Source organism: Vigna umbellata, chromosome 5, assembly GCF_029865625.1.
Source record: "Vigna umbellata cultivar VRB3 chromosome 5, Vumbellata_1.0, whole genome shotgun sequence".
NCBI classification, from domain to species: domain Eukaryota; kingdom Viridiplantae; phylum Streptophyta; class Magnoliopsida; order Fabales; family Fabaceae; genus Vigna; species Vigna umbellata.
The window spans coordinates 12,296,011-12,318,275 of NC_142169.1; the positions used below are offsets into that span (position 1 = coordinate 12,296,011).

Sequence of the window (22,265 nt, forward strand, 5' to 3'; positions counted from 1 at the left end):
GGACCCTACATGATAAAAGTCTCTGGCATTATTACCAGAGTTGCACGTGCGAACTTGCAGTGGTCCCACGTGCAGGCTTTGCCCGGGAACCTGCTACACTGTGAAATAAATGCCCATATCTTTTTTTATTCATGGACCCTAATTACTAATCCAACCTTGCTTAAGCAACAATTTTTTGTTCTTCCCATCACATTCGTCAAATTAATCATTAACATTAATATCCTCAGAACTTTTTGGCACTCATAAGGTAAATATATTTTATTTTTAAAACACTTGGATAAATAACACAATCCACTATTATTTGCATTATACAATTTGGTTGATGAGACATATCACTTTATTTAGGATGTATTCAAATAAATTTCTTCGTAAAAAATTCTCGAAAGCAGAAGTATGCAAAAAAAAATGATTTTCTGATAAGTTAAAGTTGGCATATACATCAATTAATGTGAAAAAATTCATAACTTTTTCAAAGTTTTACTTTTAATTAATGTATAAACTAATTTAGTTCTTGGAAAAGTTAGAAGACTATATGAGAATGAAAAATACACATACTATTATTTTAGTAAATAAATTAGTTTGTGTTTGAGAAGGAAAAGTAAATATACTACTCTAAGCATAAATTATTTATTATTTCATTAATGCATAAACTAAATTACATTGTGTGTAGTTTTGAGAAAGTGAGAATAGAAGAAAGAAATAATGCAAATATGCTTAGAAGACTAGATGAGAAAGAAAAATAAATAATTCATTTTACTATTACCCATATTTATACTTGTCTTTTTTTCTTGTTTTTATCAATTTAATTAAATTACACAACTCTTAAAACACTTTTTTATTGTACTTTATCAAATAACTAAACATTCAAATTTATTTCTTACTTAACTTATTTATTCTCTATTTTCATCCTTTATCCTTTCCTCTTAAACCAAAGAGAACGTTATAAACATGAACAAGGTTTTCAGTTCGTGAGATCTTTACTAATCTGCTGTAAATATGTACTAGCTATTCATTTTCCCACCTTTCTTAGTTTATAATTATTATTTTCCAATTTTCCATTGGCCGCGAAACAAGTTAAAGAATGGACACATAACTAAGTCATTACACATTGATACAAAAATAGAAGTTACTACATAACTGTACTAATCAAGATTGTTCTAATAAATTTTCTAAATATAAATTTACTAAGTATCTTCCTGTGGACAAAACATCAAGTCTCTTCTCGCTTGGTTCGTATTTTCCTTTCCGAAGCTGATAGCGATGTGTTACAGCTGAAATAGTATAGGCTTGTCCTTCTATTGTTACACTCTCCCCGCACTGCAAGTTCTGCTTAGAAAATAGATAAAGAAATTATATTATGCAAATGGCCCAACTGAATGTGCATGCAGCACATTTCTTTTTCATTCTCACAAAGTTATGTTGGATCATATCACCCATAAAGAAAAGAAAGAAAGGGAAAAGTTCGGTTGGATCATGGTATGCATAATTGAATCAATTGGGCAAAAATTGACAACACGACATGTGATCAATAATGTGTTGTTAAACTATGAAAAAGAAAGGTTTTGTTAAACGGGACATAAACAGTTCTGCTTTTAGAATCTACTACTAATTTTCTGGTTTCAGAATCAGAACCATAAATAAAGGGAATGAACTATCACAGCATGAAAAACCAAACAGCTTGCTTCAATTCCTCATCTCATATGGACCCATTTACCATCTCAGAAAATATTTTTCCATTAAAAAATTGAGAGCAATAGATCTAAAATAAGCAACCACAACTGCAATCGTCATACGTATGAAATTACTAAACTGCAGATTCATCATGCTTTTAGAGTGTTTAGAACTCCAAACAAGTGCCTTGTCTTCAATTATATCATATGCCTGCCTGCCTGCCCTCTTAGAAATGGTATCTGCCTTCCACATGTTCTAATATAGCATAAGAAGTAGATATACAAGACCTATATGATACACAACTTTATTCTTCCAATCTGCAAAGGTTAATTTTAGAAAAGCAAGTCGAGAGTTTGCAACATTCCTTCTAAAGCATCCTTTCATAGGGACATATCCTCCAAAGCACTAAAACTCAGTCCCACCCCTCTGAGAGAGAAGGGAAAGAAGCCAAATACGTCAATGGTATTCCTACTTCAATGAATGGTTCTCATCGCAATAATGTACTTGGATGCAAAATTGTTTTAGAAAGAAAAGGAGGAGATGCACTAAAGCTCTATTTTTTAATAGCTACGTTGCTATAATTTTTAATGTTGCTTTTAAAGCAGCCATCCACATGGAAATATATGCTTGCATTGAATGTAGAAATAACCCCTTTTAGATTGAGGGAAGCAAGTGAAGTGCCAATACAATAAGCAGGTCAAACAGGGCAGTGGTTCGCCATAAGTAAATATATTGCCAGTTTTTCCTCTTAAATTAGTAATTTTGGTCGATAATTAAAGCCAATATCAGTTCTTGTTATTTCAGCATGGGAGGGGGATGGGTTTCCTATTGGATAAACTTTTAAACAAAAGGGTAAATAAATCAAGCTTCTCTAATAAATTAATAATTAATTCATGCATAAGTTAAATAAACTTTTAAATGTCAGAAATTTATAAAAATCGAAACATAAAACAAATTTTAACTTATGAAAAACTTCATAATTTATTCAGCCATTCGGCCAAAAACTCTAAAGTTCATCAAATTGCAGCTAGTCTAAATATAAACCTTTATGGGCCATTTCATCCTACACCGTATACTTTCTTCATGCACCCCCATATTTTTAAAAATACAATATTATCCCTCTGAGTTCTATTTCTGTTTTACCTTCCCCTTCCTTCTTCATTGCTGGTCGTTGTCCTGTAATGGTGTCTGCAAGTTTCTCGATAGACAGTTCTTGAGTAATGTTTTTTATTGTCTTATCCATAACTTCCACCAAAATAATTACTTGCTTCTGGATTGACCCTATCTGGAATATTTTCCTAGATAGCCCTTTTCAGAAACCGTTACAGTATATGATCAACAGGGGACACGCTTTTGTACTTAGCCATTTCAGTTGGAAGTTAGTTAGCAAGTAGAACAGCTACATATGAGAGGTTAGTGTAGTATTGATGGCTTTCAGAAAAATTCTTGTAATTCTCTTGTATCTTCATTCATTCAATAACAGTGTCGGGATCCATTCTTTCTTCTTTTGAATCTCCTGCAAGTTCTGCAGTTCTTTTGAATTCCTTCTATTCGTAGTTCTGCTTCCTAATCCAGAAGGTATTCCAACATCTTTTGGAATCAAAATGAAGCAAAAATGGGGAGAAGGGTTACTTTTGTGGGCAATGATGCACGAAAGTGTGCGCAAATCACGAAGGCTGTGTCAGTAGTACAGGAAAGGTTTTTTTAAAATATTTCTCAAGGGTACTTTGGTCATTGCATTACTCAGATGAGGGTGCACAATACAGTTCGAGAGTGCAGGAATAAACAGCCATCTTCATGACTTCTAATGGAAATTGTTGGATGTCATTCTATTAGCAATCGGACAAACTAGTAAAACCCTTTGTATTAGCTACTAACTTAAGAGAGTTTTCCAATTGGAAAACGCTACCGTTAAAGGAAAGAGTTTGGGGCATAGGTATTTGAGAACTTACATGAGGAAATTTATGCAAAAGTCAAGGTGTATAAGTAAATTTTAACTAACTCGAAATGTTTGATTTATTTTATCCAGTTGATGTTTTTTTCCTTCATAAGTGTGCTTGTTCAGAAACAGACTCAAACTGATTTGTAGTCTCTAAGTTAAAACTTAAATGATGAGTTATAGAATAACATCACTATTTGCATGTGTGCTACAGAAATTGTCTCTTTATCCATTCAAGCCATATAATTATCATCATATTGTCCTCAAAACTTTTCAAATTTCTTTCTGCAGTACTTTCTTATACTTGTCTGGGTTTACACGATGTCTTGTGCATATGAAAATCCATGGAAAGTATTTGATTCTACAATGTACCTCAGATTCTGGGTACAGTATGAATTATATAGACCAAAATATCTACTCCTCTTTGACAATTTCCTGTTTCGGATGCCCTTCATAGCTTTTCTTTCATATCAAATGGCCAAACTCTTGAAGATAACTCTAGCTCCAAAGAGCTATATATTGCCAAAAAACATTCTTTGGCATGTATGCAAGTTCGGTATCAAATAACTTTTATTTAAGCTTATTGAACCTAAGAATTCCTCATAAGCAGTGCAGGATTGTAAGTCCACTGGTCGCATTTTAACAGTTATTACAATATTATGGTTACCTTACCTATGTTAAGGAGCTTGTAATGTAGGATTATTAGTAAAAACAGAAACTTTAAGCTGAAGATTTACAACATATGAATTATAAAATCAGATCATGTATGTAAAACCAGATACAACAATATTCAGGGGTGTTCTCTACGTCTCTTCTTCGCATTTATCCCCAAAATTTTACCATAGTCATACCTAAAGATAAAACTCTAGTTAATCCAAATTAAAGATTTAAGAAAAAGGTGTGTTTTGAGTTTATGGCCATTGCAAAATTTATCCTAAGCCTCAGTTCTCATAGACTGTGATTCTATTCTTAGGTATTGTTCATGATATGAAAACTTCGTAAAACATGACAACTTAAGAGGCGACAAACACTCAAATTTTCTTAGCAGCAGAAATCTGCAAACATCTGCTGAAAGCATTCATTTCCAAAGAGCAGAATGTGAGTATAGGGTCATTAGCATGGTGAAAATTGCAATGAACAAGATTCAGGTCTTAATCATTAGTATCATCCTGTTAAGTCACAACTTCACAGAAACCTTTTAACAACATTTTTAGACTTTCCTACCTTTTGCTCCAATGGCCAAGAATCATAAAGTACATTCATTTGACAACATCCCTCAAAACTACATAAACCTTATGATTATATTAAATTCAGTTATGTACCCTAGTGAAGACAATACTAGTTAATTGACACTTTTACATCAGTGAGCTTCAGGAATATACCAATTGAAAGAATGGAGCAACAATTCAGAATTTGCTTGCTGATATTATGTCACTTTTACAACAAGGGCTACATAATAAAAAGATAAGGAGGCCAATCAAATCACCCGTAGTATAATGTGTTAGAGAATGCTAGAAGGGAAGAAGGAAGAATTGTTCTATTATACTATTCAGTTAAGAAATATATATTATTGTTCCAACAAGTGTAAGTCCTTCGGAGTCACAATATAAGGTATTATTTTCTTTGGAACACCGATCTAACTCCATTATATTAACGGATAAGAGTAAATATAAATTACACTTGGTCACTCCAACCCGATATAGGACTTTTGGATGTTCTGGAACAAACATACTATAAAAAAAATAAAAGATTATTGGATTGATATAGTTGTAAAACTTGGGTTGATCTGGACAATTTGATTTGTAAATAGGTGAAAAAAAGCAGTTAACTAACTAAAACAATTAGTCATGTAACTAGCTCAAACAATCATTCAGGTAACTAGATAAAACAATTAGTCAGGTAACTAGCTCAAAAATCAGTCATGTAGGTTATTGAATTTATTGTGCATTTTAGCCACTCTAAAACTGGCTTATTAGCTCAAATCAGTTTTGCGTTAGTGAATCCAACTGGTTTTACAAAATCTTCCTCAAAGTTGATCAAGTATGTGACCTAATAATGAACTCAAATAACATCAACTACTACTCCATAGTTATTTGTTTGTTATAACATACAATTAGGTATCACATTTAGAGTAAATAATCTATGTACCTAGGGTGTAAAGAGTTTTAACACAAGCATTCAATCACAAATTCTCAAGTATCATAAATTGGTTAACTTTTACAGTAAATATCCAAATGATTTTTAATTGGTTAAAAATATAAAATAATGCATAAAATTAAACTCTGACGTTTATTATGTACTCAATTACATGTTTCTTCTGTTCACTTGGAGTGAAAAAATACAGAAAAGAATGAGTGACAAAGACAACACCAGGGCCAGCATTAGCAATTATACGAGGTCGATTATCGTTTCTTGTTAATGCAAAAAAATTCAGTGAATGGGGATATCGACCTATCCTGCGGCTACTTAAATCCCGAGGGAGAACACAGAGATCAGTCCCTGTGTTCAAGGGGATACTCCTAATAAATAAAAAAACATATGTTTAATGACACTATCTTTGAAACGCTATACAGTCAAATTTCATTGAATAAGTATAACTACACTGTCATTTTAATGCGTTTGATGATATATAATCATAAAAGCCTTTAAAAGTGCATTAAACTATTTCTTCTAAAAGAAAAATCATAACAGAAGAGATTACTCTTTTCATGAGCCTTGGCTTCTAACCCATCCAAAAGTACCAACCATTAATCATTAGATACACACAACTTGAAAGCAGGGCTTCTAATTTAAATTTTCCATGATGAATTATGAAAACTGAAGGTTTGGAATTGATATTAAAATATAAAATCAAAGAATGGCACTTACAGGGGGTAAGCAACGAACGCCGAGACACTTGGGTGGAGGAGTTATTTCAACCACTTTGTAGGGATAGATGCTACCTCGTTCCCTGTCTCTGTCTCTCTTCCTACTGCATGAAACCTCAAAAGACATCGTCTGCTAAAAGAGTGAAAACCCATAAAGAAATAAAGAAGTATGAAGAAAAACGAAAGGCAAGTGAATGAGGTACCTTGTGGCATGAAGCGAGACCCATGTTCCACGACGCCATTGACGAATGAGACCTGATGTTGGTGAGCGTTGGAGCTACAATTAGCTTCTCTCCTCTCTCTCTTTTCGTGTATCCTCCTCACGCAAAATGGGAACAGCAAAGCCAGAAATTTTCAGATTTTTTTGTGGTGGGACAATACTTTTAAATTTCTCAAAATAGTTTTTTCTAAAAAAGAATAGTTAATTTTTTCTTAATATACTTTTAAACTCTCAAAATTTTCATATAATATATATGTTTATAATAGGTTTACTAACACTTTTTCTCTTATATTTGAGGCAATAAATTAATATTTTTTTATTTATTTTTTACTGGTTTTTATTTTCTTTTTAAAAAGATTACATGTGGTAATTCCTATTTTATTAGCATTAATATCATTATAGAACGATGATCTGACATTTATTAGGACCTTTTTCTTTAGTTCCGTTCCTCTTCTTCTCCGTGACTTCGCACATACATATATTAAAGATGCTAGAGAAAAGAAGATGGAACGAGGGAGAAATAAGCCATGATGTTACACAATTTACATTCCTAGAATAAGATTTACCTTTTTCTACCCATACTTTATCTTATTTTTTATTCTTATTCACAGGAGCATGCTTGTTTTTATGAAAAACATTTTTCTTAAAAGTTTGCTTTTCAAAAAATTTAACTTTAAAAGGATTTGCATTTAATTTTTCAAAGATTAGAAATTTTCAATGCTCCTTACAACATTTACTCTTAATAGGGATATTTCTACCTTCCTCTAAAATTGAAATTTTACTATTTAAAATTTCTTTTCTTTCAAAGATTTCTCAAAGTTCTTTTGGAAAGCTTTATATTTTGATTTCAGTTAACTATGTAAAAAGATTACTTTTTAGATTCATAATATAATTCTTGAAATGCATGATACAATTTATCATAATTTTTATTATTACTACAAACACTTGTTTTGCTTCCAGAAGATTTATTGTCAACCATTAAGTTCTTCATTTGAGTCAAATTTGCTTGAATCATTATCCTCTCAAGCAATATAGGTCTTTTTCTTGAAAAATATTCTTCCTTTTTTGTCTCCGTCATTTTAGTATTTGAGCAGTCAACTTTGACTAAAGCACAGGAACGAGTTTGAATAGGGTTTTAAACTTTTTGCAAATTAGTATTTAATTCTCTTTGTTTGGGTTAGACAGTCTACAACAGATGTTAAACACTTGAGTTTCTAAAACTACGTTTGTTGGAAAACCTTTGAAAAAACAACAACAAAAAGGCATAATTGTTTTTAAAATGGTTTGCTCCAAATTGAATTACATCTAATTCTCCCTTAAATTCCTTTAAGGGGTACCATTACTCATGAATTGTTATAAACGAGTTTAACCACTTTTAGTTTATAACCAACCCACTGGTTAAGCATGACCACTCTTGGTATCACTAATCTATCTGACTAGATGGTCTAACTCCACTAAGTAAACTTTTACAAGTGTTTTATTTCACTTCTGAAAACCAAACACAAAGAGTTTTGAAATATTACAAGAACAAAATGAATAACCCTTTTTGAGAGGATTTGAAAACAATACAATGATATTATGAAAACTTGTAAAAGAAATTTTCTTTTTAAAGAAAAATCTTAAGAGAAAGATCTTAAAGAGAAGCAGCGTGAGCGTATTGCAATAAAATAATTCTTAATGGTCTTCTCTTCATGTAGTCCTTTTTATATAGTCTTCTTCAAAAAATATTCATTAATTAGAGCTTTTAACTTTCTTCTAAAGTTGTAGCCTTTAAGGTAGAGTTAGAAGCTATGTTGTGTCTTGGCAAAACAATTGTGTTGTGTACGGAAAGGGCGGGCAGAAAGTATGTATGAAACATTCTTTGAATATCTTCCTATCTCTTAACGTTATTCTTATTTTGAGCAGGCTTTTTGATAAAGGTGGATATCTGTACAGAAAAAGAGAGCATAACATAACAGACAAAAAAGTACTAGAAAGTATATGCTTTAAAGCGTTAGACGATCCTAAGCGTTTAGGCAATAATTCAAGTACCATCGTTTAGCGTTGTTTGTTTGAGTAACATATGTCAATTAGAAAAATAAGTTATTTCTTTTAGGGTTGTTTTAAACTTTCATTAGACCTGGTTTATTTTAGACTCTCTATTATAATTCATTATAGCGTTTAATGCTTATCATAAACAGTCAATCATACATTAGATGTTATTCTACTTAGATGCTTTTATATCGTTTAGGGTATTTAAGTTGTAACATTTTACACTTCTTATCTTTTATCCTAGACAATTAAATGCTATTTCGTTTGGACGTTATGTTAAACTTCAAATCAAGTTTTGCTTATACGATATTGTTTTAGCATTAACGTGTCCCATTTCTCCATACTCACAACACTTAAAATTAAAGGAGGATCCTTGATTCTCCTTTTTACTCTTTAATTGTCTTTTACCTTTGGCCTTCACGAACTTGGTGAACTTCTTTATCATGAGACTCATATTCTCATTGTTAGAGTCATCATCTAATTTCAGGCTTTTTCTTTTGATAACCTTGGATTTAAAAGTAGTATTATTTTTCCTTCCTTGATTGTCTTCTTCATTCAACTTTCCAAGTTCAAGTTCATTTTCTCTTAACTTACCAAAAAGAGTCACCATAGAAATGGTTGCAAGATTTTGTGACACTATGATGGTCGTGACCTTAGGTTTTCATGTCCTGTTAAAGCATTTCAATATTTTAATAGTTAATTGTCAATATCAAAGGTTTTACCTAACCCGGAGAGACGATTGACTATATGTGTGAAACACTTCTATGCCTCGTAGTTTTTTTCGCCTTCTTGCATCTGGAACATTTCGTATTCTTGAATCAATAAGTTCTTTCTTGCATGTTTTACATCATCTATGCCTTCACTAGTTACGCTTAAAATTTTTCACATCTCTTGAGCATTTTTATGTGTGTGTGCGTGTGTTTGTGTTTTTGTGTGTTTGTCTATGTTTCTTTGTGTGTGTGTCTGTTAGTGTGTTTATGTCCATGTGTGTGTGTGTGTGTGTCTGTGTGTGTCCGTGTGTGTGTGTGTCTATGTATGTCTGTGTGTGTCTGTGTGTGTGTGTGTCCGTGTGTGTGTGTGTGTTTGTGTTTGTGTGTCTGTGTTTGTGGTTGTGTGTCTGTGTGTTCTGTGTGTGTGTGTCTGTGTGTGTTTGTGTGTTTATGTGTGTGTTTGTGTTTCTGTGTACATTCTTGTCTGTGTGTGTGTTTGTATCTGTGTCTGTGTCTGTGTCTATGTCTGTGTGTCTGTGTGTTATGTGTGTATGTGTTTGTGTCTGTGTGACTGTGTGTTTTGTGTGTGTGTGTGTGATGTTGAGTAGAATCAGGGCAATGATCATATTCTATTAAGATAGTTTGATTGAAAGTATATGTGATGAGATTGTAGTATTTTAAGGAGGAATTACTAGGTGATGTGATTTTAGGAAGTGTATTAATTGGGTTTTTCATTATCTAAACTTTAAATATTCAAACTCACATGGAAGAAAATAGTTAGGTGGTGTGAGTCTATACTCTGGATCAATATGAAAGATTATCGTGTTATATGGAATTAACTTTGTCGGGTTTAAGTCCTTGGGTCTGTGTGAGCATAAGGCCATTTAACAAATGGAGAAGTAAAGACATTGTATGAGATGTGCTGTTTTAAAATGTTTGGTTTATAAATGAATTATAATATTTAAATATGTTAACTTAGCTCTTTCACCCTTATAGTGGTATGTTACACAGGAATAAAGGATGTTATAAGTCAGAGTACTCAAAGGTGAAAAAGATTTAGTGTTATATACATATGATGTAAATAATATATATATATATATATATATATATATATATATATATATATATATATATATATATATATATATTCTTAATACTATGATATTTATAATTTGAAAATTTTTCTATTAAAGGAAGATTGTACACATAAGTATATTTAAATGAATTATCTACTTGTGGTATGATTAGTTGACAGAATTAGTAGTAATGTAACTCCAAATTAAGGACATGTAAAAGGATATAACATTTTTAATTGTACACAATAGGTTTGAATTTAAATTCTAAATTCAATTTCAGAAATTAAAAATTTTAATTTATTTTTACTTTTGTATAATTGTATGAGAAAAAAAGTTTCAATTTCCTTTCCAAATTATATTATATATATAATTATTATTTTTTTAAAATACTTGAGTATTTTTTGCACCAAGTAAACTAATCACTTCGTAAATATTTATTATTCAAGTTTAATTTAAATTTTTTTCTCAATACATGTGACTAATTTATTATATAATACCATTAATATTATTTTTGGTTACATCAATTATTTCTATTACAAACTTTACAAATTTATTTCACTTTTATGTAATCTAAATAATTTCACTTCTCACACTCTCTCTCTCATTTCTTTTTCTTTTCACACTCACCCTAATCGAAAGAAAAAATAATAAGTATTAAATATAGGATTAGCAAATTATAATCCTTAACTAAGTCTTATGTTTACACTTATAATTTCTTTATTCTAAAATTGGTAACTCTTCATGTTCTTTGATCTTGATATTTCTTGTATAAATAAATGTAAATTACATTTGAAGAATATATGAAATTTCTTTTGAGAGATTTATTTGAGAATACTTTTATCTTGACTTTAATCTTGAAAATATTCTTTAAGTAGTAAGGAAAGGGGAAACAAAGTTAATACTCAATCTTCAAAATAAGATGTCTAAAAATAAGTTTTAGAAACATTTTTTTTTGAAATGTGAAAAGATTGACTATTGATTTTTTAATAGAATGAATAATTTGCCTTGTTTTCTAGGTATATAGAGTTTAAAGTATAAAATGATTTAATAAGGAAATCATGTTTTTACTTAGTTCATTCTTAATAGATATATTTTGTCTGTGTTCAATGTAATTTTATCATAAATTTAGTGTGTTGACTCCCATGTTGTTCTTTTCTTATATTTTAATTTTTATTTTTAATAAAATCTTATGATAGTGGTATTTAGCATAAGCCTATTTAGATAATCTCTTTATGAATCTCTTCTAAAGGTGGTGTGCTCTCCCTGTATCTTTTCATAATCTATTTTCTTCTGTAACTTGATCTTATTTCCATATGGTTTCTCTTGAAGTGCAAATTTGTTCTCTATATGAATAAACTTTTGTCTCTCTATGTCGTTTCATAAAACCACTTAAGGTCATTAAGATCTTATCATCCTCACTTAAGGTCATTAAGATCTTATCAACCTTTGAAGGATTACATCATAGTTCTCTATCAAGCTTATATAAACGTAACATTTCCAAAATTATTCTAGATGTTTAAGAGTGTCCAAGTTACATTACTTCATTACTTACTAGGTTAAACTTTTGAAGACATTTTTTTATGTTTGGAATAAAGCATTGGAGTAAAAAAGATGAAAAGAATTAAGATACTTTGAATTTTCTATATTTTAGCAATTTATAGGAAGTCTTTTGTAGTAAATACCTTATGTAAATTCAGTTAGCCCATGAGTGCTTGGGAGTGTTGTTGAGATTTAACATTGCTTGATCATTTCTTATAAGAATCTATTTCTCCTTTCCACAACAACAAATTGTTAGTGTTATGGAGTAGAAAATAATATTTAATGCTATACTTTTTCAAATTTACCTCTCTTACACAATTGTTCAATGTCATGTTTCAAATAACTCATTTCTATCTTACAGTCTGAAAGTATATAAAAATTAAATAAACGTACAGAGCATTAATGACAAATGTAGCCATTAACAAAACTAAGAGTACAACCATGTGCACATTTTGCAGCTTCCAGTGGGCCGAGCTAAACAAAAATTTTTTGGTCTTCTATAGCTGGCGATAGTGTGCTGCTGATAATTAATGGGCTTAACAATAAAATTATCACTGACAGATCTTTCGTTAAGAAAAGGCAAATATGTAGCCTAAAGAACTGAATGATCAAACACAACAAACTACAAACTTGCTTTGATACTAGACATATTAGCCCTAGACTATATTTCTGAGATGACAAACTTCTATCTTCCATAAGGATGATATCGAGCAGTTCCTGCACCACCATATCCCCCTCTAGTCCCATAAAAGGAGCCTCCACCAGCTCCTCCATATCCACCCCCTAGGCTGGCATCATAGCTGCTTCCATAAGCATTACCAGAGGAACCACCACCACCATATGCCCCATAACCCTCATTAGCTCCACCGTACCCACCAAGATCATAGCCTCTGCCAAAGCCTCCACCATATCTACCAGCATACCCAAGAGAAGGATCACCTCTATAAGGCCCCATGGCACCAGCATATCTTCCATAACCACCAAATTCACTTCCAAAGCCACCATAAGCACTTCCCCTACCACCATAGGCACCACCTGACCTATAGTCACCCATACCAAAATTACCACCAAATCCATCATAAGCATCTCCATATCCACCACCATATGAAGACCGCTCATCATTATATCGCTTGGATGATGGGGCTGGTGGATTGGGCTTTTTTGGTTCCGCCTTCTTGATTTCCACCTACAAAAGTGAAGATAACCAAAACTAAATGGATGAAAGTGAAACAATTCAAGCATCTTTTATCTTGATCTTTCACAGGATAGTAAATTGGAAATATATTTGGTGTAATATTTTCTTTTATCAACATATTTTGTCTAATGTTAATGATGACTTTGATTCATAAAATGATGGTGGTATACAAAGCAATAAGACCTAAAATATGCCTCCTTGAAGTTGTCACCAGTAAAATCAAGCTATAGGACTTTGATTTAAATCGTACAAAAGGAGTCATGTGTGAAAAAATACCATACCATTCTTTCTAAAGTAATTTATAACATAAAAATTACAGTAGCCTTAAGAATATAAGCCACTGCCCACTTGTTCAATCCCAAAATGTTGTGTTCTAAGGATGGAAACTCGTTCCACTGGATGTACATTCAACCAAGAAATAATGGTACTTAAATGTGATCCACTTGGGCCCAGGTTTGGTATTTTCCATTGGACCCATTGCATTTTATCAGAAATATAACCATATTGGCCCAAACTTATTATAAGTGCACATGAATTATTGGGCATTGCTAATTTCTTATATTAAAAATTTGTAATGTTTCCTTAACAATTGTAATTTTTTTTTAATATTTTACCTCATCAATAAAAAACCCATGTTACACTTAAAATACTCGGAAGTTCTAACTCTATTAAATAGGAACAAGGCAAATAGATTATCATCAATAGAAATGCGCATTAAATTTATTGCTGAACCCATGATCATCTCATCCCGACACTAAAGGCAATAATCACCAACAAAACATTGCAGTCAACTGTGTTCAATGCCTTGATTTGTTACAGTTAAGGACAGCCTACATAATTACGATTCATTGCCTATGGCAAGCATATACTTAAGGATAGGAAATTCAAGATGTCCATAAAACAATAAACCATTCTCACTGTTTACTTGTCCTTTAAAGCAGGACTTGAAACTCAACATTTGGAAATCAGTTATAAAACCAAATAAGGTTTGTAATTTAATTTTCAGATCAACAAAAAACTCACCTGAGCTCCAGCAAACTCAATTTTGTTCCCCACAGCTAAGAGATCATCAACAGCATCTTCAGAGTCGTAGGTAATAAACCCAAAGCCACGTGATCGATTAGTAGAGTGATCCCGCATTATCTGGTGATCTTTGACTTCTCCATAGCGTGTAAAGAAATCCCTAAATTCATCTGCCCAAGTTCATCTCCAATTAAAACAACAAAATCACAACTACTTTCTGTATCTCTTTAATGGTTAGCTAGTTACTTTACAAATAATTGCTTTAAAGAAAAGTCAAGCCTGGCTAATAAACTTAACATACTTTGTATACACATGACATACCACAAAATATCAATTTGTATATTAGGAGACATTTTTGTTGCATGACGTACGCCAAGTGGGTCAAGTCACAAACAATCATGGTTTTTGTTGTTTGAGTTGGCAACACTCTTAAATAGAAAGAGTTACACATCGACTATCAACTATAGCTTTTAGCTTAGTAGTAAGCACTTGATACAACAATTGGATCAAAGCCATGGTCACGAGTTTGATTACTAACAGAGCTATTGTTTAGGGAAAAATTGTTACAGTTTGCACAATTATCCCGTGATGGTCAAGTGAGTTGAGTCATAATAAAAAAGTTCGATTTGGAATAATTGTAGAGGGGGAGATTGTTCAAGGGTACATCAATTGTCCCTTAGCAATCAAATCATGACATCTAGGTTGTCACACTCTTAACTAGAAAGAGTTGTCCCCAGACTATGAGTTATAGTGTAGACCAAATCACAATCAAATCATGGTGCTTAGACTACGATACTCTTAAGTAAAAAGAGTTGTGTTGACTAGTTATAATTTTTGGCCTAGTGATAAAATACAACAATTTCAACACAAAAATTTCCACCTTAAAAGATATGAACAAGTGCACGCATGTGATGAACTTTCTCACCAAAGAAAGCTTGAACATAAGAGGTATGTACACTAATAATTATGTTCTCTACCGAAAAGGATAACATAGATCATAAAGGACTTCCTTCACTGTACATGGTAAGAACAGAAACACCAAGAACTCTTAACACTTAAAGCAATAATATGAAACTTAGATATATTACAATATGAATTCCAACAGCAAACGTGTCTTCTAAGTGTTAGTTGGTGTATAAAAATTATATAATACCACCACAACCACTTCTCAACATATAACATATTGTACGTATACATATATACATGTGCACATCATTCATGCTACATCCTTAAATTTTGACATTAAGTAAGGCATCAGCAACATCAGCAAGAGGAAAATTGGCTCAACTGAAACACTACCTTCACTCACAGTAGAAGGAATTCCACCAACAAAAATCTTCTTGGTTCGGAAGTCCTTAGAGTTCGAGCCAACTGCACCCCTCGGAATCGTCCTCTTAATCTCCACCTATAAACAATTCATTGCATTGGATTTCATTTCATTTACTCAATACTACTCCAAACGTTCAAACATCAAATGCAGGTGTTAATTATAAGCACCTGCTTGCCGTTGATAATGTGAGTGTCCTCAATAACTCTATCAACCACAGAGGGATCAGCGTAAGTTATGAAGCCGAAGCCGCGAGGCTGGCCGGTCTTCCGGTCCTTCATGATAACGGAATCCGTTATCTCACCGTATTTACCAAAGTGCTTGATGAATTGAGCTGCACAGAATTATCAACAAGAAAAAAGCACAGCTAGTTAGTTACTTATTTAGTTACAAGGATGCTCATTGAGCATTTGCTTAACCGTAAAACAAAGCAAACCAACGCAGTGCAGAAAGAAATCACTAACCAATAGTGGTTTCTCTCGCTAAACCGCCAATAAAAATCTTTCTGCAATTACCGTGTTTAGTTTAATTAGACAGAACACAATCTAAGAAAATTCGAAAAAGCAATAAAGAAGAAGATGAAGGGAGGTTGAAGGTTTAGTGGAGTTAGTTGCCGACCCGGGACTGGCACCGTCGCCGGTGAGAGGTTGGGGCTTGTCGTCTTCGTCGTCGCGGTGGGAGAAGGCTCTAACGTCGTTGGCATCGCCGTCGACGGTGTGGTGATTACTGGGTGGTGACTCCATCACTTTAAGAACTTCAACCACAGAAAGATAGGGGAAGAGAGACGCAGACCGGAAAATGAATGTAATGTATGTAACCCTAGATTTTTATTTTATTCGTGGGGTTTGGGACTTTATATATACATTACGAATACATGAATTTAAACGCTTATATGGTATCTATTTTTATAATATGCATTATTTTCATAATGTAGCAGCTCATAAATTGATAATGTAGCAGCTCATGAATCCTAGATTTTAGTCTAGAAAAAGAAATCAGATTTGGTTTATATGATATTTTAATTTGATAACTTGGAAATATTGAAAAATGTAACATATTTTCTAATTAATTTGTACATTAGATAAGGGAATTTGGAGGAAAATATTTACAATAATTTATATGGAGTTTTGAAATTATTTATAATGAACGGCATAATAAAATGAAGGTTTAATACCTCTTTTGGTCCCTCTTTATAAGGGCAATGTTCAAGTTTGTCTTACCTTTTTAAAAAATTCAATGTGGTCCCAACTTGTGAAAAAAATGTACAATTAAATTCTTTTTGGTCACGACGTTAAATATTTAACGATCCAGCTGACAGCATGGAGTGATCTGTGCAACGTGGCTGTTTAGGTTCATAACGTGGCAGTGACAGTGTTTTTCATTAAGAGGGGTTAGGGTTTGGTTTCCTCCCAATTGGTCTTTGAGGATTGGGAAGTGTTTGGGGAGACATAGGAATGGGTTCCCAAGGGTGTTCTTCGTTTTCGAAAAGCTGGGCCAAAGGATCTTCTCGTTCGTCCCATGGTGGTGCTTGTAGGGGAGGTAGGTTAATCCCTACTTGTTACTGTGGTGATATTGCAGTAATCAAAGTGGCCAGAACTACGAAGAATGCTGGGAGAAATTTTTGGGGTTGTCCTCATTACAAGGTTTGAAGTATACCCTTCTCAGTTAATGTTTTCTTGACTTGACTTGATGCATTTGTTCATAGATTCCCTAACATGGTGAATAACAGGGTGGATCTTCAATTGGGAGCTGCTGTAACTTTTTCAAGTGGTGTTGTGAAGACAACGTTGATGAAAAAGATTGCATAATTCTGAAGAGAATAAGTGAGCTGGAAAATGCAGTGAAAGATTTGCAGAAAATGCAGAAAAGGATGAAGTTGTTAGTTGTAGCTTTTTGTGTGTGTATTGTGGTTGACCTTGTCATTTTCAAGTTGTGTTTAGGTTGATTTAGTTAGATCGTGAATTTGGGTGTTTGTTATAAGTTAGCTTAATACCTGTTATGTATTTGGATGCTTGAAAAAAGTACGTTGACAATGCGAATGTGTTTTGGTTGGTGTAACATCAGTTATGCAATGCAATGTACAAAATGTTGGAATCAGTGGAGATTATTCGAATCAGTCCCCCTTTTGGTTTAAAAATATTGAAATAGGTCAACCCAATAATGCATATGATAATGACTAATGGCACATATTACAAATCTAAGTACAAGCTTTGACCAAAACATGATGAAACCACTTTGATTCATTAAATAAAGGCAATACATAATCCCTCCATTTCATGTAAAGACACATAATACCTCCAATACATCATACCTCCAATACATATTAGTTGACCAACATAAAAGACAATACATATCTGTCACCAAAGTAAAAGTCAATACATATAACCTCCAATTCATCTAAAAAGACAATACATGTCTCTGACCAAAGTAAAAGACAATACATATAACCTCCAATTCATCTAAAAAGACAATACATGTCTGTCACCAAAATAAAGACAGTACAGTACATAATAAAGCAATTCATCTATCTATCTTTTCTTCTGACATTGAATTTTGTTGGACGGGATGATTGGGGACTTAGTGGCTGTGATGGTAGAGGGGTTGGGGAACTTGGAGGTGGCTGTGATGGTTGTGTTGTTTCTGCTGACTGGGTTGTTTGTGCTGGCTGGGTTGCTTCTGGTGGCTAGGTTGCAACTGCTGGCTGGGTTGCTTCTGTTGGCTGGGTTGCTTCTGCTGGTTGGGGCCGTAAAGGGCAGTTATTCTTGTTGTGCTTTCTCTGACGGCAAATGCTACACTTTTTCCTATGCCCCCCAACACGCATTTGAGTGTCGTCCTTAGTTAACTCCCATGCCTCCAACTTCCTTTTTTTCTTTGGCCTCCCAGGAAACTTCCTTATCACTGGTGGTAGTACATCATTGAAATTTGTGGTTTGCCATAGTTAGCGACCATTGAGTGGAAAAATTATGGACGCATACACCTCTTCATATGTGGATCTTCTGAAGCAAGTGGGTATAAAATTGTCTGGATCAACATTGGAGTAGTTCATTGCTGCAATTGCATGACAGCATGGGATGCCACTGATCATCCACTTTCTACAGTTACACTCTTTAGTGTCCAAGTCCACTGTGAACTTGTTCCCAACGGATGAAGTGTGCCTAACCTAAAAAATATTTTGTGCAACCCAGTTGAAAGAAATGAAGCACATGAACAATGTACGTAAATAACAAAATGTATATAAAAAGAAATGATAGCATTACCTTGGCAGCCAAAATCTTGACAAATTACATTCGTTCTGAAGTCTCTTATTTATCTTTGGGCACATTGTGAAGTCCATAGATGCCACCTTGCTTCTGTTGGTGGCCCACCTTTTCATGAGATACACTCTGATATCCTCCATCATTGTGATAATTGGTTTTCCTCTTGCATGAATGAGAACACTATTGAAAGCTTCAGTGATGTTGTTATCAAGGGTATCACACATTGGTTGACCTGTGAAGCAAGACGTTGACCAAAACCTGTTGCACAAAAGAATTCTCAAATGGGTTACAATGCATCTGTGACACTAAAGTGTATATAATGGCTAATGGGTTACCTTGGGGGAATGCCTATGAGGTATTTATATGCTTCAACATTGACTTCTTTAATTTTCAGCATTTCTCTCTCCCAAGCCTGGGGATATGTGCGGGTTGCAGCACTCCACATCAGATTTTTTAATACTGCCCACCAAACCTTTTCCTAAAGTTTGCATAGAGCTGCCTTAAACAATATCTTTGTTCTGCCCGAGGTAGAAGCTCCTGGATAGCTAAGACTAACCCTTGCACAATTAAATTTAGTAATAAAACCATATCCTATACAAAAGCATTAACTAAAAATGAATATAAGTAGTACATTATACCTTCTGCTGGTCTGACATCCATGTGCACCCTCCACATACTTCAGTGCCCCCGAGGTCTTCAATTAACAATTGCAAAAACCATGTCCAGCTGTCTTTGTTCTCCACTTCTACTACTACATAGGCAAGGGGTAGCATTTGATCGTTTGGGTCCCTACCAACAGCAGTCAGCAGCTCCCCCTTGTAAACACCTTTCAAAAAACATCCGTCTAAACATATAATGGGCCTACAGCTTATGAAACTATCTTTACAAGCTTTGAGACAAACATACATTCTTTGAAAGATTGGGTCACCATTATGAGAGTCAACTTTAATCTGTACTGTTGACCCTGGATTACACCTCAACAGCTCATGTCCATAGTCGTACACCCTTTTATACTGTTCTTTGAAATCTCCTTCAACCTGTCTTGTGGCAATTAACTTTGCCTTTCTTGCCTTGGATATTGAAACATTTGTATTCCATTTTCTTAATGCTTTAGTACGAATATCATTCACCTTTAAACTAGGATTCTCAACTAAAGATCTATCTATTTCCTGACTTAACCACTTAGCATTCATCAATTTAATATTAAGTTGCCTACTACAACTATGAGTATCAATTATCTTCCTCAATTGCCAAATTTTTCATGACGGCAAATAACCACAATAAGTTAGCCATGGGCACTTACTTTGGCCACCCATGCATGTCACCCTCACCCTACGGTTATCATTTTTCATAAATTTTAGATCCCTCCCAACATGAACAACATACCTTCTAATAGCATCCTTAAACTCTTCCCTGTCAGTAAAAATAGTGTCCACTTCCCACTTGTAATCTGCCATGGACTTCTGCTTTACATATTTTGAGAAAGAACCTACATATATTGTATCATCATTGTCATCCTCCTCACTTGCACTATTTTCAGGAGTTAAAAGCTTATCAGACTCTCAATCATCATCTGACAAACCCCTACATTGTTGGGTTTCTTTTTCACTATCTTCATCCACGAATTCATCACCACTCAGATAATTCATTCCTGCTTCATCACCACTGTCCACTTCCACTTCCACTTCTTCTTCACTATCAACCTCCCCCCCATCCTGAATGTCCACGTCAACTAGTTGTTCACTTTCGACCTCAATTTCATCCTCATTATCCACTTCCAATGGTTCTTCACTTACATCCTCAACTTCATCCTCATTCTCAACCTCCACTGCAACCTTAGCATCTTCTGCATCCTCATGCTCAACATCCTCATTGTCCACTAAATCCTCCTTCTCAACCTCCAATGCATCGTCATGCTCAACATCCAAGCAATCCTCATTGTCAACATCGAGTAAATCCTCCTTCTGAACCTCCAATGCATCGTCATTCTCAACATCTCGTGCATCCTCATTGTCAACATCCACTGCATAGTCATTCTCAACCTCCACTGCACCCTCCACTATGTCTGTAATTCCTTCTTCACCACCCTCAACATGTGCTTCTCCTCCCACGCCACTACCCTCACCACTCTCTGCATGACCTTCACATAGGAAAAGAATCTTATTCTCATCATTTTCTAAGATAGTTGCTTCGTCCACCCCATGCACAACATACAGGTTCACTTTCCCCAAATACTTAGCCACATTCATCATGTTCATAGCTCCTTTATCATCATCAACCTTATGTAGAACATGTTGGACATTGTAATATAATTCTTCTACTTGCATGTAACCCATATGTTTAAGTGAACCTAATACTCCAAAATAACACCATTTATCGGGGTCTACGTCCCAAATAACTATCTCCCCGCCTATATAATTAAAGGGGACTTCTTTGATCAAGGTCCCACCATGGTGGACCACTACCCGAAACATGTCATCACACATCCCTACCCGAACCCTGCAAATGCAAACAGGGGACCACTAATTTCAGAGACCACTATCATGCATCAAAACAAGACAACTTTTCACACAAAACAATTTCACCCATAGTTAAACCCCCTGAAATGCGACAACAATCAAAACATATCGAAAAACCTCAAACACTTAAAATTATCAAATGTAAACCCTAACCTGATTTGCGGAATTGAATTTGTTCTGCAGATTTCAGCTTCAAGATCACCTAATTTGGAAGACAGCTCCTCCAAAATGCTTAACCCCAAATCGCGATTTCTGCAACCCAAACCCTAACTCAGAATTTTTTAATCACTGCCATGTGAACTTTAATCAAAATCACATGTTTACCCCTTATGCAGCCACGTTATGAACCTAAACAGCCACGTTGCACAGATCACTCCATGCTGTTAGCTGGATCGTTAAATATTTAACGTCGTCACCAAAAAGGATTTAATTGTACACTTTTTTCACAAGTTGGGACCACATTGAACTTTTTAAAAAAGGTAGGACGAACTTGAACATTGCCCCTCTAGAGAGGGATCAAAAGAGGTATTAAGCCTAAAATGAATAAGTAAAATTTTAATATGCACAAAGTATTATAAATGTTAATTAGATATTACATTTATAATATATTTGAAATCTATTTATTTATATAACTATATTTATCTATAAATTTATCTATATATAAATTTCTATAAATAATACAAAAAGAACAAAAAAAATCAATTTTAACACATGTCATTGTTGGGATAAACTTAAATTTTAGAGTTTTATTAATAATTTTGTTTAAATCTTATTTTATTAGCTTTTGGGTATAGTAATATTTAGTTTGATTTGATAGAGATAAAATAGGAACACGTAGTTATGATTTTCGGTTTATCTAGGTACAATATTATTTTATGATAGATTAAGCAG

The 22,265-nt window shown here is 33.7% G+C and overlaps 4 protein-coding genes across 5 annotated transcripts; all 4 read right to left on the bottom strand.

Moving 5' to 3' along the window:
- Positions 1 to 1,082: 1,082 nt before the first annotated feature.
- LOC124820522 (uncharacterized) lies at positions 1,083 to 6,842 on the bottom strand. Of its 2 annotated transcripts, none has more exons than XM_047292233.2 (3): positions 6,681 to 6,842; positions 6,479 to 6,607; positions 1,083 to 1,326 (listed from the first exon to the last, which is right to left on the bottom strand). In XM_047292233.2, the coding sequence occupies exons 1-3, from the start codon at positions 6,717 to 6,719 to the stop codon at positions 1,147 to 1,149; spliced, it is 348 nt and encodes a 115-aa protein (XP_047148189.1). In that variant the 5' UTR covers positions 6,720 to 6,842; the 3' UTR covers positions 1,083 to 1,146. The 2 variants fall into 2 exon arrangements, with proteins under 2 accessions (XP_047148189.1, XP_047148188.1); XM_047292232.2 differs by having other exon boundaries at positions 6,479 to 6,610; positions 6,681 to 6,840.
- A 5,521-nt stretch (positions 6,843 to 12,363) lies between these two features.
- LOC124820523 (heterogeneous nuclear ribonucleoprotein 1) lies at positions 12,364 to 16,432 on the bottom strand. Its single transcript, XM_047292234.2, has 6 exons — positions 16,217 to 16,432; positions 16,063 to 16,103; positions 15,769 to 15,932; positions 15,571 to 15,676; positions 14,272 to 14,441; positions 12,364 to 13,239 (listed from the first exon to the last, which is right to left on the bottom strand). The coding sequence occupies exons 1-6, from the start codon at positions 16,339 to 16,341 to the stop codon at positions 12,739 to 12,741; spliced, it is 1,107 nt and encodes a 368-aa protein (XP_047148190.1). The 5' UTR covers positions 16,342 to 16,432; the 3' UTR covers positions 12,364 to 12,738.
- Positions 16,433 to 18,851: 2,419 nt separating this feature from the next.
- LOC148197701 (uncharacterized) lies at positions 18,852 to 20,312 on the bottom strand. The gene is made up of 5 exons (XM_088115612.1): positions 20,159 to 20,312; positions 19,784 to 20,017; positions 19,494 to 19,681; positions 19,191 to 19,333; positions 18,852 to 19,113 (listed from the first exon to the last, which is right to left on the bottom strand). Exons 1-5 carry the CDS (start codon positions 20,310 to 20,312, stop codon positions 18,852 to 18,854), a joined length of 981 nt encoding a protein of 326 aa, XP_087971738.1.
- Positions 20,313 to 20,417: 105 nt separating this feature from the next.
- Positions 20,418 to 21,191, bottom strand: LOC148197702 (uncharacterized). The gene has a single exon (XM_088115613.1). It carries the CDS (start codon positions 21,189 to 21,191, stop codon positions 20,418 to 20,420), a length of 774 nt encoding a protein of 257 aa, XP_087971739.1.
- Positions 21,192 to 22,265: the final 1,074 nt, after the last annotated feature.